Below are 17,031 nucleotides of genomic sequence, written 5' to 3'. Positions count from 1 at the left end.
CTGTCACAGATTCTGTGCATAAACAGTTGCTGTAGAGGTTCTGTGACTGATTGCTGCTGAGATTCTGTGCACTGACTGCTGCTGAGATTCTGTGCACTGACTGCTGCAGCTGAGATTCTGTGCACGGACTGTTGCTGCTGAGATTCTGTGCACTGACTGCTATTACGTGCATTGAATGCTGCTGCTGAGACTGTATGACTGAATGCTGCTGAAATTACGTGCACTGACTGCTGTCACAGATTTTGTGCATAAACAGTTGCTGTAGAGGTTCTGTGACTGACTGCTGCTGAGATTCTGTGCACTGACTGCTGCTGAGATTATGTGCACTAACGGCTGCCATGATGTGCACTGACATTTGCTCGGAGACTCTGGGCTGCTGATTATGTACATCGACCTCTGCCACAGAGATTCTGTGTACTGACGGCGGCCACCGAGGTTCTGTGCGCGGACAGCGGCCGGTGAGGTTCTGTGCACGGACAGCGGCCGGTGAGGTTCTGTGCACTGATTGCGGCCGGCAAGGTTCCGTGCACTGACTGCGTCCTCAGAGGTGCTGTGCACTGACTGCTGCCGCTGTAGACTCTGTGCGCTGATGAAGAGATTCTGTGCGCTGACTGCTGCTGCTATGTGCACTGACTGTAGCTGCTGAGATACTGCGCAATGACTGTTACTGCTGAGATTCTGGACTGCTGCTGCTGTGGATTCTCTGCACAGACTGCTGCCAACGAGCTTCTATTGACTGACTGCTGCCTCCGAGGTTCTGTACACTGATTGCTGCCACAGAGTTTCTGTGCACTGACTTGCTGCCATTGAGGTTGTGTGCGCTGACTTGCTGCCATTGAGGTTCTGTGACTGCTGCAGATTCTGTGCATGGACTGCTGCTGCAGAGATTCTTTCATCGACTATTGCTATAGACATTTTGTGCACTGACTGCTGTTGCTGAGATTCTCTGACTGACTGCTGATTTTCTGTGACTGCTGTTGCTGGGATTCTGTGCACTGACAAATGCTGCAGAGATTGTAACTGACTGCAGACGCAGAGATTGTAACTGACTGCAGACGCAGAGGTTCTGTGACTGACTGCTGCTGCTGAGATTCTATGCATTAACTGCTGCTGAGAGTATGCGCACTGACCCCTGCTTCTCAGATTCTGTTTGCTGCTAAGATTCTGTGACTGACTGCAACTGCTGAGATTTTGTGACTGCTGCAGCAGAGATTATGTGCATCGACTTCTCCTGCAGAGATTCAGTGCACTGACTGCTGTTGAGATTCAGTGCATTGACTGCTTCAGCAAAGGATCTGTGACTGCTGCGTAGAGATTCTGTGCACTGACTGCTGCCGCAGAGATTCTGTGCATTGACTGGTGGCTTTCTTGTACTCGGAAAGCAAACACCACTCAGAGTCAAAATGTTACCAAACAGTGCCGCCGGATAGCGCGGATACACTGACGGGTTCACGGTAGTGCTGCCGGGGAGGGAAGCAGATTGAACGTGGGAAGGAAAACTGGCAGTGCACGGATCCTCAGAACGGCACCTGCTCGCCCTGGCATTGAATAATTAAATGCCAGAAAAAAGAACAGTTTGAAACAAAGGGGGATGTTCTTGAGTGCTGCACCCGGCACTGATGAGATTCATCAAGATCTTTGGGAACATTTAAAATCGGAACGAGAGTACATCTAGTACCCTCTTCCTCGTGGCAAACTTGGTACATGGTGCACTGCACGAGCATCCAATTAATTTAATGTAAAACGAGTTCTAGATAGCAAAGCTTAGTTTACGCATAATGCAGGGTTTAAATACATTTGCTATGTTGACTGGTGTCGGCAGTGGAATATACGATGCATTTTGGGCATTGGACCAGGAAGTAAGCTGCTTGTCTTATAAGATTGGAACATTGTCATTTGGACAACCCAAGGCCACATTATTTGAATGTCCTGGGATCACAGGTGACGTTTGCGCCCACTTTTTGGGGTCCTGGGACACTTCAGTTTTACAGAAAGGGCGCAGATACATGCGCAGCCCCACGGGCAGCCCTCAGCGTTTTTAACAGGTGCAGCACTAGGGCTGGGATTGCACACAGTCTGATGCACACACAGTTAACACTATTCCGAAGAGATGGACATTGGTGTTCCTATCTTGTGCACACTTGCTACAAGGTTTTCGATGCTTTTCCAAATAACAATGACCTACTACGTTACTGCAATTTCTCAATAAGTAGAAAAACAAAGAATCGATAAAAACAGGCCTCAAAGTGACAGCACCAGGGTTTGCAAGGTGCCAATGCGGAATATCATGTAAGTGAGAACGGTGTCAGAAATCATATATTCACTCACTCATCCACCTGTATATTCCTACCAGTGAGCTAAGCACCTGTTCCAGACATCTGTCTGTAACCCACATGCCATTCATTCCTTAATTATTTGTGTTCTGTGAGCAATGCAAGTTTGGACAACTCTGTGACTCTCGATCTGTTCTGAAGAAATAAAATACAGCTCTGATTACCTTCTATAAGAGAGAAGCTTGCTTTGCCATTACCATGCTCCCCCTATTCTGTGAGGAACAAAAGCTTGCTCTGCAGATGCCCGATTTCTCACTGCTTGTGCTGATGCCATGGGTGGGATGCTTGAACTCTTTCTACCAAGATGTAGCTGTTCAATGAATGGGGATGTTTCCGACTGCTGTTTCCCCATTTCATAAAAAAACAAAGAATCATTTGATAGGCCTTGCAATACATGCCCAGGCGAGTCCGAAGCTTTTATTGGATCCAGGGCAAAACTCATTTTGGGGCTATGTCTGAACCGGGGAAATTATTCTTCTGGAAAACTGCTAGTAGTTCGAGGTGATTTATATGCAGCTTTCTTTGATGTACATCCCATTGTCCTTGTATGCTGCGTTGATTGAGGTGTGCTCCCCACCCTGTCATGGAAGCATCTGTTGTTATCACGTATTGTGGCACTGGGTCTTGGAAAGGCCGCCCTTTGTTTAAATTTATATTGTTCCACCATAGAAGCGAGAGGTATGTTAGGCGGTCTATTAACACCAGATCTAGAAGGCGACCCTGTGCTTGTGACCATTGTGATGCTAGGCACTGTTGTAAGGGCCTCATGTGTAGTCTTGCGTTCGGGACAATGGCTATGCATGAGGACATCATGCCTAGGAGTTGTAATATCATCTTTGCCTGTATTCTTTGTGTTGGATACATGCGTTGTATAATCTTTTGGAAATTTTGAACCCTTTGTGGACTTGGAGTAGCTATTCCCCTCGTTGTGTCTATTGTCGCTCCTAGGTATTGTTGTACTTTGCACGGCAGAATGTGTGATTTCGCATAGTTGATGGTGAAACCGAGTTTGTAGAGGGTTTGTATGACCTGATCTGTGTGGTGTGAGCACCTTGTCAGTGAGTCGGTCTTGATTAGCCAGTCGTCTAGATACGGGAATACGTGTATTTGCTGCCTTCTGATGTGTGCAGCCACTACTGCTAGGCATTTTGTGAAGACTCTTGGTGCAGTTGTTAAACCGAACGGCAATACCTTGAATTGGTAATGTATTCCTTTGAATACGAACCTTAGGTATTTTCTGTGCGACGGATGTATTGGTATGTGGAAATACGCGCCTTTGAGATCTAAGGTTGTCATGTAATCTTGTTGCTTTAGAAATGGTAACACTTCCTGTAGCGTGACCATGTGAAAGTGTTCTGATTTGATGTATGTGTTTAGTGTTCTGAGGTCTAGGATTGGTCTCAGTGTTTTGTCCTTCTTTGGTATTAGAAAGTACAGTGAGTAAACCCCTGTATTTGTTTGTGTATCTGGTACCAGCTCTATTGCGTTCTTTTGCAGTAATGCTTGAACTTCTATTTCTAGGAGGTCCGAATGTTGTTTTGATATATTCTGTGGTTTTGGTGGTATGTTTGGAGGGATTTGTAGAAATTCTATGCAATAAGCATGTTGGATAATTGCTAAGACCCAAGTGTCTGTTGTTATTTTCTCCCACGCTTGGTAATACTGACTTATTCTTTCCCCCCACTGGTGTTGTGTGGAGGGGATGAGTGACGTGTGAGTCACTGTTTGGTTGTAGGTGTTTTGGGGCTTTGAAATTTTCCCCTGCCTCTAGGGAATTGTCCTCCTCTGTATTGGCCCCGAAAGCCTCCCCTTTGGTACTGTCCCTGGTAGGTGGACGGTGTTGAATGTGAGGTACTGGCTTGTGTGGCTTGACCCCGAAACCCCCCTCTAAAGGTTGTTTTGCGGAAGGTGTTGAAAGTGCCTCTGCTCTGCTTTTGCAGTGTCAGTGTCCTTTTTTAGCTTCTCAATTGCCGTGTCCACTTCAGGTCCGAACAATTGTTGCTCATTGAATGGCATATTGAGCACCGCCTGCTGTATCTCTGGTTTAAAACCAGATGTTCGTAGCCACGTGTGCCTTCGTATGGTTACTGCCGTGTTAATTGTTCTTGCTGCTGTGTCCGCTGTGTCCATAGAGGAGCGTATCTGGTTATTGGAGATGTTTTGGCCCTCCTCAACGCCCTCTTTTGTAGTTCTGTGGGTAGATGCTCAATGAGGTGTTGCATCTCGTCCCAGTGGGCTCTGTCATATCGCGCTAGGAGCGCTTGAGAGTTAGCGATGCGCCACTGGTTTGCAGCCTGTGCTGCGACCCTTTTACCGGCTGCATCGAACTTGCGGCTCTCCTTATCCGGGGGTGGTGCATCGCCCGATGTGTGAGAGTTTGCTCGCTTGCGAGCTGCCCCTACCACAACCGAATCTGGTGGCAGTTGTGAGGTGATGAAAGCTGGGTCTGTGGGAGGTGCTTTATATTTCTTTTCCACCCTCGGTGTTATTGCCCTACTCTTGACAGGCTCTTTGAATATGTCCTTTGCGTGCCTTAGCATTCCTGGGAGCATAGGCAGGCTTTGGTAGGTGCTATGTGTGGAAGAGAGGGTGTTGAAGAGGAAGTCATCCTCGACAGGCTCCGAGTGTAGAGACACGTTATGGAACTCCGCTGCTCTAGTCACCACTTGTGAATATGCTGTGCTGTCTTCTGGTGGTGAGGGCTTTGTAGGATACGCCTCTGGACTGTTGTCTGACACTGGGGCGTCGTATAAGTCCCAAGCATCTTGGTCCTGGTCACCTTGGCTTAAGGTGGTGTGAGCCGGTGAATGTGACGGAGTCTGTGCCGGTGAAAAGTGAGCTACAGGTGGAGGAGAGGGTGGCGGAGTTACCTTCTTCACCAGTTTGGTTTGTGGTGCTTGTTCTTGTTGGAATTCAAGTCTCCTCTTCCTCCTAATAGGGGGAAGGGTGCTTATTTTCCCTGTTCCACTCTGTATAAAAATCCATTTTTGAGTGTGGTCCACCTCGGTGGATTGTAATTCCTCCTCGAATCTATGCTTTCGCATTTGAGAGGACAGTGATTGTTCCTCTGAATAGGAACCGGTAGTTGGCTCGGTTGCGGGTCGTTTTGGCACCGAAACTATGTCCACGCTCTTTTTCGGCTCCGAGGCGACTTTTCTCTTTTTCGGAGTCGAACCCTCTCGGCGTCGATCCTCCTCGGTGCCGCTGTCTCTGCGTCGATCTTTGTCGGCAGCACTATCTCGGTCCCGAGATGGCTGGGTGCCTGTGTCTCGACCCGAGTCGGACGATCTCAGCACTATTTCGGCCTTCTTCGGTGCCGATGGTCGGTCACCGCTTTTATGGGTTGAGCCATGGCCTGATGGCAGTGGCGTCCCCTGGGCCTTGTCAGTTTTCTTGTGTGCAATCTTCGACGTCTTACTCACTGTTTCATGGTCGTCGAATTCGTCCGAGTCCGATTCATGGATCGAGAAGGCTTCTACTTCTTCTTGTTCCTCGAATTCTCGGTGTCCTGTCGGCGTGGACGCCATTTGCAGTCTTCTAGCTCGTCGGTCACGGAGCGTTTTTCGGGACCGGAACGCACGACAGGCCTCACAAGTTTCTTCCCTGTGCTCGGGCGACAGGCACAGGTTACAGACCGAATGTTGGTCTGTATATGGGTATTTGTTGTGGCATTTAGGACAGAATCGGAACGGGGTCCGTTCCATCAGCGTCGATGTCACACGCGGTCGGGCCGACCAGGCCCCGACGGGGGATCGAAAACTACCCCGAAGGGCAACGGAGATGTTATCGTTTGGATTCAATGTCGATGCTATCTAACCCGATCCCGAACGCAACAATACCGACGTAATTTTCCGATTTTGAGCTAACTTTCCGTTCCGAAACCCGGAGCGAAAGGAACACGTCCGAACCCGATGGCGGAAAGAAAACAATCGAAGATGGAGTCGACGCCCATGCGCAATGGAGACAAAGAGGAGGAGTCCCTCGGTCCCGTGACTCGAAAGACTTCTTCGAAGAAAAACAACTTGTAACACTCCGACCCAACACCAGATGGCGGGCTATGCACAACATGTGTATCTACAGCGACAGATGCCATCGAACACCTGGTTTCAATCCCAACTTCCAAGTTCAGCCAAACCGTGGGTGAACCTAGGCAATTACTTTTCTGCTTTGTGCCTCCCTTTCAATGATCACCAAATTAGAGCGCTCCTGGAAATAGTTCAGGATATGCACTGTGGAAAAACCTCTTGTGTATGCTTTAGTTGGCCTTTAGGATGCCCCAGCTATGAAAAAAAATTCTTATTTAGAATGAAACCAGGCAGCTTATTTGCCTCTTGAGCCAATAATAAAATTGACACAATAGAAAGGGTGTGGTTCACTAAATTTAATAAAGTCCTTGCAGAGCAGAGTTCTAACCTAAGGTCCTAAAGTGAAAGAATCCAAAATACACTTTATATGTGACAGTTCATACCTAAACAATAAATAAAGTTGCTGTCACCTGCATTTGCAGACAAGCTGTACTTTTTCAAGCTCAGCCAAGAGCAGTTACCTCAGGCATCCAGAGCACTGTAGTTTCAGACAAGATGCAACACAGATGGAGCTGCAGTAAATTATGGAATCCAGTGGGCACCGACTGACTACCACTACCCTATTGGTGCTTGCAGCAAGACAGGAGATGCTTTGGTGTTGAAAGTATTGTTTGCGGTCTCAAGGCTTATGCACTCCCGCTGCCCACACCCAGTCACTTGAGAGTGGTGTGACTCTGCAGCATAGACATGGTCCGTTTCATACTGCAGGCTGTAATTACAATTACTTGCCCTGGTAAACATGCTCCATACTGACAGCCTCGCCAATAACCTGCTGAGAGTCCTGCCCCGCAGCTCCGGAGACCGGTGAACATGCCCTAAGAACCAGGGCTGTTTCTCAGTATTTGATGTGAGATACATGTATTCCTGAGGAGGACACCTAACCCCACAGGGGCAATATTTAAGCACTGAAACAAGCTGATGGAAAAGAAAAAAGTCAGTTGCTTGGCTTCCTGTTGTTAATCTTACAGGAGGGAGACACCAATAGAATACATTTTTGGCTCACCGTCATATACTTTTAATATTTGTCTAACAGTTTAACAAAGGTAGAAAATAATGTTGACATAAGTAATATAACCTCACCCAAACTAGGGAATTCTATAACTAGGAGACTGTACAATTGGACAGTCAGACTCTTGGATATCTCCCAGTGCAAAAATGGAACCTACAGTTTAAGCATGATACAGAGGTATCGGTACATCCTTTATGAGTACAATAAATATATGGTAAATCCATATGGACTTTGGCTTTTTCCTACAGGAGGTTTGTATGTCCTTTATGATCAAGTCTGTTTATGAAAATTATACAACATCCCTTTAATACCTCTCATTATTTTTTACATTAGCTGCCTGTTTTATACCTGTACAGTATGTGTGAGAAACTCGTGTGATGTTCTTTCCAATGCTGTCATCTGTCCTTTACTTATTTGTGTTAGGCACTGTCCATGTTGTATATTTATTGTGTTGTGAAGCTCTGTGTAAAACTTTTCAATCCACATAAGAAAAAAACGATCCACATTGTAAATGCTTGCGTTAGAGCATGATGTGGTTGAAAGAGTGAACCTTCACGGAATGTTAGCAGAGCACACTTTTGGTTTAACGCGTGAAACAACCATTATGAAAAAATAAGTGTAAACAACTTCGTAAAATTTTAAAAGGTGGCTGACCAGTGGTTCCATGACATGTATAAACACCTCTGGCCAATTTTAGCATTTTAGCCAACAGCCATTTGGGTGCTCGAGTTTTGATTCCATAATGAAACTGTTAAAAGCAAAGCTGTAAGACCCACAATGCAATATGCTGCTGGCTGGAAAAAAATGGATGGTGATATCCTATATCGTAGTGCAAAAAAGAAGAGTTGATATATGCAAAATAAAATCTAGTTCCTGACATTGTGTCTTTTTTCTTGTAGGCAGTCATGGTTAAATAGCACAGCGGGCGAGGTGGCAAAGATGGCCTTTCAGATTCAACTGGCAGCATCTCCTGTTCACGGACTAACATTAACACTCCTTGGAGTACCAGCCTGCTAAAAGGATCTGTTAATCAGAACAATGACAGCATCAGCAAGATAGATTGTCTCCAGATCCAGAAAAAAAATAATAACCTTTCACTCCTATCTTCTTAGCCTTATTCGAGCGGAGCGCTCCCAACACCGCTGTGAATGGGTCGCACCCCGCCTCACGCAAGTGCAGCGCAGGCTGTTGCGCGGGCCGCCATTGCTCAGCCAGCGATCCGCCCTTTCTGTAGCATGCATCTCCCAGGGGCCAGTGTGCATAATAGATGCACAGCCATAGCACACTGGGTAAGGCTGGCTCTAAGGAACTTTTAAGAAATCAGGGTTCCCTCAAACTGTTTGCGTTTTTACCAGAAAAGAGGTAGCAGAAGGAAGACATTTTCTGGAGTAATATTGAGAAAAGTTCAATATTATCTCTGCAAGGTACCCCGTTATGCTGGATGATATAACAGAGGAAACTGAAACCGACTCAAAATATATATTGCTTCCAATGAAATGCTTTTCTGTGCATGGGTAATTTTTATGTTTGTGGTAAATATAAGGTTTTTTTTTTTTTTTTTTTTTAGAGTTCGGTCCGCCTTTTTGGCAAGACCAAGGTATGTACCGCTTGTGATGGAGCGATCTGGGTCAAGTTTATGAAAGTTGCGGAAGTAAGGGCTGTATACGGCCTTCACTGATGCATGGCAGTCGGTAAAATGTAAGAGTTTTCATTGGTTAACTTGTTGGTTATATAAATGTACAAACTCTCCCAACGCAGCTACTCCTGCTGGCCTCCCTTCCTAGCCAAGACGTGTTTCCGATCAACAACAAGACTTCTCTAGAAGCGCTCATGTCTTAGAATGGGTCACTCGTGTCCAATCTGGACACAACACTGAAAATTGTAGACATATACCACCACTGGACCCTCTTAGGCTGCGAGCACAGAAAACATCTACATATTTTCATTTCAAAAGGCTTTCCCTGAAGATGAAGCCTGTCTAACGATAGGCAGAAGAGCAGTCATTTATTACACACAGCACGATGCAATGTTGAAAGCAGGAAAAAACAGGTCTCTCCATAATTCTCAGAATATATGTCTCCATCCTTATGTACCGGTTACCTATTGCGCAGATTTCAAGTGACATCACAACCCTCTCTGAAAAACGAATTTGAAACAAGGTAGGATTAATTAGATCAATTATTAAAAAATGCTTATTTGTCTAACATCCAGCGTGTTACAGCTTACGAGTGATGTTAAGAACCTGGGTCAGCGCAGTGCCGAAGGGGACAGCCTTCAACATCACAACGCCACACCTGGTCCGCCCAGAACCAGCCAGTCCTGATCTGGCTTGAGAACCTCCCTGAACTGCAGGATGCTGCCTGCTGCACCTTAATACCTGGCCTGTTTACCTCTCTGCACTGAACATTTTTGTTTAGTCAGAGCTTCTTCTATACGAGCTGGGACAGTTTTTGTGGTGGAGTGTGTGCACAGTCTCTGAACTTCACCATTAAACTCGAACGAGGGTTCACATGGAAGTGATTACTAGTACTTAAACTTAGCAAAATTTCATTACACCTTATTTGGTTTTAAAAGGTGCAAACATATTTTCACCCAACAAATTACAAGAAATTCTGTCCATTATTAACATGATTAATATACATGGGGAAAGTATATTGGGCATTAGATCCATTTTTTGAAAATTATTTTTTCCAAGCATTGTTGGTCTTTCGTAGCTAGAAACATAGAGCAATTATTTACACAAGGCATGAATTGTACGTTGTAAATATCCCTTGAGTGTTTTCATGGGTATAGGGAAGATGACCACGGACATGTCATAGAAGGTGGAACTGAACTGAAAAGCCCAAGAACATCAACACAAATTTCTTAAGAGGCTATCAAATGCCTAGATGTGGAGAACTTGGAAGCAAAATGCCTCTGTGAACCCAGGCCCTTTTGATAACACAGCCCTAAAAGTCTGAGAGGATTTAGACGTCTGCTGATTCCCAACACAAAAGACGCAAGGAAAAGTAATTCTTGTGAAGTGTGGGGCAGTTTCTTCAAGGAAGAAGAGGATTTCTCCTATTTGTTTATTTTGTGGAAAAATAATCTGGGTGATCATTACCTATCAGGAGACGTACGTCAAGTGCAGAGAAAGCTTTGGTGAATCTTGCAGGCCTGTCCCAAAAATAGCTTGGTGGCCAACTCCCAGAAGGCTTTCAGGTGCATCAATGTGCAGGCTGTGGCTTCAAAGTCCGAGCCCAGAGGTCAAATGCAGATGTTGTGTGCATTCAACAAAATTAAGTATTTTTTGCAGCAGCTGCTAAAGGGCATAAACCCGGAGATCTTCTTGGGAGGCATTTGACCTACTTGCTATTAAAAGCTGAATAGTCATGTCAGGGAAGCACAGAGAGCTTTGGAGCCAGGTTCATGAAGCGTGGAAAATGAAAAATCTAATGCCAGTGCCTGCTGGGGCATAATATACTCCGATGTCACCACATGTGGTAGGCTGAGCCTAGGCCAAAGAAACATGGGCCACTGGAGGACTGTTACTAGAGAAAAGATTCCAGACCATTCTTCACCCAGGTGAGGAATCTGCTGGAAGATTTATCCATTAGGATGTACCCGATGCTTGACAGAAAAATGTGGTCATCCAATCTGGAAAGTCAATGGAGATGATGTTGCACTGAAGCTTTTATAAACTGATATATCACTCACTAAGTCTACACACTGAATTAAGATGTGAGAGTTCATGTATAATCATTGTCACTTTCTATGTCTCATCTAGTAAAACGTTTACTCTTCCCTTCTCACACATTAGTAAAACTGGATTGCACGATTTTAACAATAAAAAGTTTTCTAAGTTAACAATTCTCTCCCATGAAACCGCATTGATCAATTAAAACTTAAAGTAGAACATTTTTCTATTAGAAGCATCTGCTGAAGTGGAAGCAATATTTTTCATTTTCAAAAACACTTTAAACGGAGTGTATCATTAGCTGTGGTGAAAGCTGCTTCATGAGCGGGAGGAGGAGCAGGGCGTAGTCATGGCAGCAACGAGAGGGGGCGGCAAGAAGAAAAAGCCGGGTTGGAAAGGCAGCAGGACAGAACCCATTTTTGTGAAGGCAGTGGAATTTGAGAGGCATTTTTCTGCTTTGCCCAAGAGGGACTTAAGCGGTGTGAATAGCAGGTTTAAAGACTGTGCTCTGGAACCAGGAGGAGATACTAGGAGAAAGCAGGCTGGGCAAAAGTCTATAGGTGCCACAAGTGAAAGGTATAGTCGAGTATACATCACCCCTCACACAAGGCCCCTCAAATGACCACTCATGCGCGGGACACCATAAAACAATACCACACTATCTTCCAATCAGTAACTGTCATATCCATAAAGAATTACCAACATTTGAGATGTCTGATAAGTTGAGCAATAATTATCGCATAGCGGAAGTAACATGAAGTGCACTCCTCTTCAGTTCCCAAAGACATTGCAACAACATAGGGTCAATTAAAGACGGCGATCACACTATCGCTCTCTCTTTCTCTTCTCTCTCTCTCGCTCGCTCTCTCTCTCTCAAGCACCCAGATGTAACCTTTACCAGGAGTTGGGGCCCTGCTACTCAGAGTTAGTAGTACAGGTGGTGATTGCAGAGAATCTGGGAAGGTAGTCCTGGATCACTAGGATCCGGCTAAAATCGAATTGAATGGGTAATAACGGTGAGCAGTACTTCTGAATAAGTCAATAATCGAATGGCACCTGCCCCCAGAGAAGCAGAGTGCTTAGAGCTAGTGAGCAAGGCAGGTAGAAGTTCAATGGTGGAGGCAAACAGACAGGTAGGGAATAGGATCAGGAGACAATGCGCAGTTCTGGCTGTTGATCAAGAGAGCACCACCGAGTGTATAAAGTGTAGTGTTCTCTGTGATGAGGTGGGGTCTAAAGTCAGACTGTTAGTGCAGGACAAGGAGGTTCTTGCGGATCTGAAGTTAAATGGAGATGGCTTTCTCAATTAATTTTCTGATGACTGTGAGCGGGTGACAGAGTAAAAGGCCTTTATTTAGGTACATTTTCTGGGTTTATTGTAGTCTTTTGAAGCTGGAGGAGGATTTGGCCTGTTTGATGCAATATTAGAAGATTTCATGGTCTAATGAGGAGTTAATGATGTCAAAGACGATTAAGGGTGCATCTCCATGGAGCAATTTCATGATGCAGTATGGAAGGGCGTAGTTTTCATAGAAAATGGCCTTAAGAGAGTTGGAGAAGTTGTTTAGGTCAGTTTCCAAAAGGGTGTTAAAGGTCGTCTATTTGTTGGTGGTTCTCAATTGATGGCATGGTAAACTTCTCTTTCATGTTGAGGTATTGGATTTGAGCTACTTTATCCTTTCACCGAAGAAGTGATTCTCCGCACTGCACTTACCAATTGGGTGTTGGCTTCAAAATAGTTTTGCTTTTATTCTAGGCATTAGTGACGGTGGTTTTGCGAAGACGACTTTGGTTGAGGTGGTGGCACATCAATCAGAGTACTTTAAAGGATGAAATTGTCCGGCTTTGGTTCACTTCCATTCTTTTCTTGTGTATGTATGGTGCATTTGCTCTAGGTGAGTGAGTGAGTGGCAATACCAGGGTACTGAAGGTTTGAAGAATCATATTTTTAATGGTGTGTTGTTGCCTTTGTTGTTTTTCAGAGTGCTGTTGTATATGTTGAAGAATGTCTTGACATATTATTGACCGGGGAATCCTGAGAGCTTGAAGTGTTCTTAGAGTTAATGCATGGGTGGTATTTGAAGGAGAGAAATTGGTCTTGATATGTATATGTGATGTGAAGGAGGCAGGAGGGAGGATGAGATGGTTGTTTCAGTTCAGGGGTATTGGGAGCTTGCACTCTATTGCAGGTCACATTATTATGAGACTTTGGAGTGGGAGGGTTCCATGATTTATTTCTAAATATCCAGACTGTTGAGGGGTGTCAAGGGATTCTTTCAAATTCTTGATGAGGAACTACTGAAGGAATCTTAAGGTGCTGAGGAAAGTGGAGTGTGTGCACTGAACAGAGGCAGCGGCAATGGGGTGCAAGGTTTGTAAGTGAAGCCCTTGCTATGTCCGGGATGTTTGTGGATGAGGGTAAAGGGAGATTTCTGGACGGCAAGAGTGGAAAGAAGAAGTGAAGGAGCCGAAATGACTGCAGTGCGTCTTGGTCACTTAGGGTGTAGGGCCAGGTGGACTTGTGGCTGAATGTAAATCCTTCTTCTCTCCTTTAGTAAGTGGTCTGAGTGCTAGATGCTGTAGCAAATGGAGCTGCGGGGACCGAAATGTAATTGGATGTGGGTGGATGTTAGCCAGGTCTCTGATTAAGATTGCCTCAGATTGTCATAAGGTGTCTGTGACTCTGAGTGATTGGATGATTGCAGAGTGAGCTCTGATGAGCACGAACTGGTGAAATTGCTATATCAGCACTGTGTATTGGTTAAGGAATGTGCATAAGGTTCCTGGTGCTTGCTGCTGGTGTGCAGGTGCAGCAATTGTGATTGCATGAGATGAGGGGGAGAGTGTGTATGAGTATAGTGAGTTGTATATGGTTATTTGGTGTATTTTTTGTGCTTAGAGAGTGGTTTCTGATATGATAGTGTGGGTGGCTTTTTTCTATTCAAAGGGTTCCGGTGCTAGGACCATTTTGTGTCACAGTGCTCATATGCATTTTACCAAGGATGCCCAATGAGGAAAGTTCTAGGAGAGAGGTTTTGAGTCTTTGGCCTTGGTAAAAAGGATAACAGCAGAGGTGATTGGTCGATAGCACAGTGAAGGTCACATGACCTAACTGCTGAATCATCTGGGAAACTTAATGTCAGTAAAACCTCAGCCAGTGTGATGTTAAAAGCCAGTTGGGGTAGGCATGCAGTTTTAATTACCTCTCCCAAAACACCCTCCACCCCCTGTCTGCCCCCAGCCATTCCTGTCAGCATAGAGAAACCCAGTCCAGATGGTTAGATAAGTAGGCCTTTGCTAAACGATACAGGATCTTTTAGTACTGGTGACACTGTGTGTGGTGGGGCATCAGCGACATCCAGTTACCAGCAATAAGAGGACACAAGTACAAGGAGAAATGCACAACCTCTAGAGATTGATTCTTCTGGGGTCATCCTTCTGGTGATCTGGGCAGATGGAAAGGGTGATATACTAACCAGGCCTTGCAGATGGAGCAGCAGCTTTCTTTGGGCCTCCGCTTAAGGTGCATTAGCAGGGGAATCCAGGCAATATTTTGCAGGAGCATCATCTTCTTGTCTTCAGGACCAAGTGCCCACCAGAAAAGCCAGTTTCAGGATAAGAGAGGCTTTCTAATATAATGGGCTGGTGGGGTAGCTCACCACAACTCATCTCTTAATCTTTTCAGTAGACTACAATTAGGCCAGCAGAAAACCCCTACATCACTGCACCTCCTTAACTGCAGAAGAACACATTGAGTTCATTCGACTCTGTACTCCAGAAACTAATCAAGTCCCAGCAGCCAGTCCTCCTCCTCTGGCTATACAGAATGCCGGGGGAAAATGAACAGTTCCTTTATCTGCAGGGACTTTTTGTGATCACTCACCCGAAGTGTATTCTCTGGTCTCTGTGGACTAGAGTTGGAGTGATATTATACAACAAGGCTCCCTCTCCAGTACAGTGGGCAGACTTCACATCCTCACTTAGGCTGCTTTATTGGAGGAAAATAATTCAGAGCTCATTGGGAAGGCCAACATACCAAAAGGAGTGTCATATCAGTTCTGAGTTCCCAAATCAATGCATACCATCCATGCAACAGGCAATGCAGCCACCATATTGGCCTAAAAGGTCCCTCATAAGGGCAAATCTAAAATAAATAAAATCAAGCATAGATTCAGAGGAAAACCATCAGTCAGCATGCCTTTCTTCTAAAACAATCACAGTATTGGATCAGCTTCGAGCCGGTGGGTTGAGTGCCGGAAGGGACCAAAGAGCGAAATGTTACCTGTATGATGTTGGGAATCTGGAACTGGCCCCTCTATCTGCATGGTGAGGAGTGACAGTAGGGGACAAGTTCTGGGGAAAGCTGAAGTTCAGGATATAGGCTGTCTCAAGTAAGTGTTTACAGATCATGCTGCGTGGGCCGCGCTACATGCTCAGGTGGGACTTGGGTGGTATCAATAGATCTGTTGTGCAGCACCAGAATAAGCCCAGGCACCTACTCCATAAACCACGCAAAAAACGAAGCTGCAGACATGGTGCAGACAGCCTGACCTCCCAGCTTCTCACATTCTAGTCCATCCATGTGTGCACCACGATGAACTGAAAGCAGGCATCAGCAGTGTCCATGCTCATTTTGTCAAGCAGAAACAGAGTGAAAGTGAATTAAAATCTGCTCCCTCTAATGCCAACACTCCACCAACACCTCAGCTAACCGACTCTGCACAGCTCTCAATTATTAAAAATATAATTTTGAGCATGCACTTACTGCTGCACTAATAAACAACGATGCATATGCAGAAATAGTACCACTTTACAAATCCATCAAGGGGTTCAAAAGGAGGGTAAAGGGCCCCCAAACTCTTTGCAGCTGAACCGCAGTTACTTTTAGTGGAAACAACTGACACAGGGTTTGAAGACCGCAGTTTAAAAGTCTATCACATGGAGGGTGAATATATGAGTAGATATAGGGAAAGCGATCGTGGCTACACTGGTATGAGCGTGATACTCTCCAAGTCACCCAGGTGGTTCACAGAGAACAGTAGGGACTTCAGAGCTTGAACACAACAGGGGATTTCCTGCTCGTGTTCACTGAACCTGGACATGTGGACTTTAATCACAAAGTGCAGCGTAAGTTCAACATTTCCATTTCCACATTTCGCTGTTTTTTTTATACACGATTAATCCTTCCCATTACACATGCGATTCCTTTAACACGATTTGAATTTCTAAGGTTAATGTGTGCAAGATTGTCAGCGGATAAAAAGGAACATTTCCCCAAGACAATTCTAGAAAGTGTTGACTCACCAGTGCATGGAAAGAAGACACTGAAAAGATTCCAAGACGCCCCATGGATACTTTAGTTGGTCGACTTGCAAAAGCAAGAAGCCTTTTTGGATTTGGCAGCTCCCCTCCTTGAAGGCTCGCTAAGTAACAGCGATAGCGAAACAGATCCATTTGGAATTGTTCAAGATTTTGTTCCCAAACAAATATCTATGTACAATAAAGGGTACACAAGTTGTAAATTCAGAAAGAGAAAACTCAGGAATTTTTTAAAAAAACTTTGCAAATCCACACATACGAATGCATTTTATTTACCTTTTGGGAGGAAATACGTCTATATATATTTATGACATTGAAGTTGTTTCAGAATCTTGAATTTAGCTACACTAGTAGTACTGCGACTGACCTAACTCTGAGCCCTTTCTTAGACTGTCCTCTCCCATCCCCAGCCCTTTATCATCGCTTTCTCATGACTGGCCTACAACACAGCCATTTCTTCCCCCGTCAATCTAAATATCAGACCTGAACATATGCCTCCTTGGAGAAGCTGCAAGAGTTCCACTGTGCGAAGGAAATACGCGAGAAAGAGAGGAAAAGGGAAAGACAGAGATGGAGATATCAAAAGAAAGAGTTGAACACAGTGTGAAA

General features: G+C 45.1%; 1 protein-coding gene across 3 annotated transcripts in view; it reads right to left on the bottom strand.

Moving 5' to 3' along the window:
* Window positions 1-17,031, bottom strand: part of TIAM1 (TIAM Rac1 associated GEF 1) — a 537,211-nt gene that overhangs the window by 290,436 nt on the left and 229,744 nt on the right. For all 3 annotated transcript variants that reach the window (XM_069204046.1, XM_069204045.1, XM_069204047.1), the window contains one exon: window positions 16,408-16,593. In XM_069204046.1, the coding sequence (XP_069060147.1) occupies window positions 16,408-16,593 (186 nt within the window). The remainder of the gene's footprint in view (window positions 1-16,407; window positions 16,594-17,031) is intronic.

This window comes from Pleurodeles waltl, chromosome 8 (genome assembly GCF_031143425.1).
Source record: "Pleurodeles waltl isolate 20211129_DDA chromosome 8, aPleWal1.hap1.20221129, whole genome shotgun sequence".
Lineage (NCBI taxonomy): Eukaryota > Metazoa > Chordata > Amphibia > Caudata > Salamandridae > Pleurodeles > Pleurodeles waltl.
This window is presented reverse-complemented; position numbering and strand designations above follow the sequence as displayed.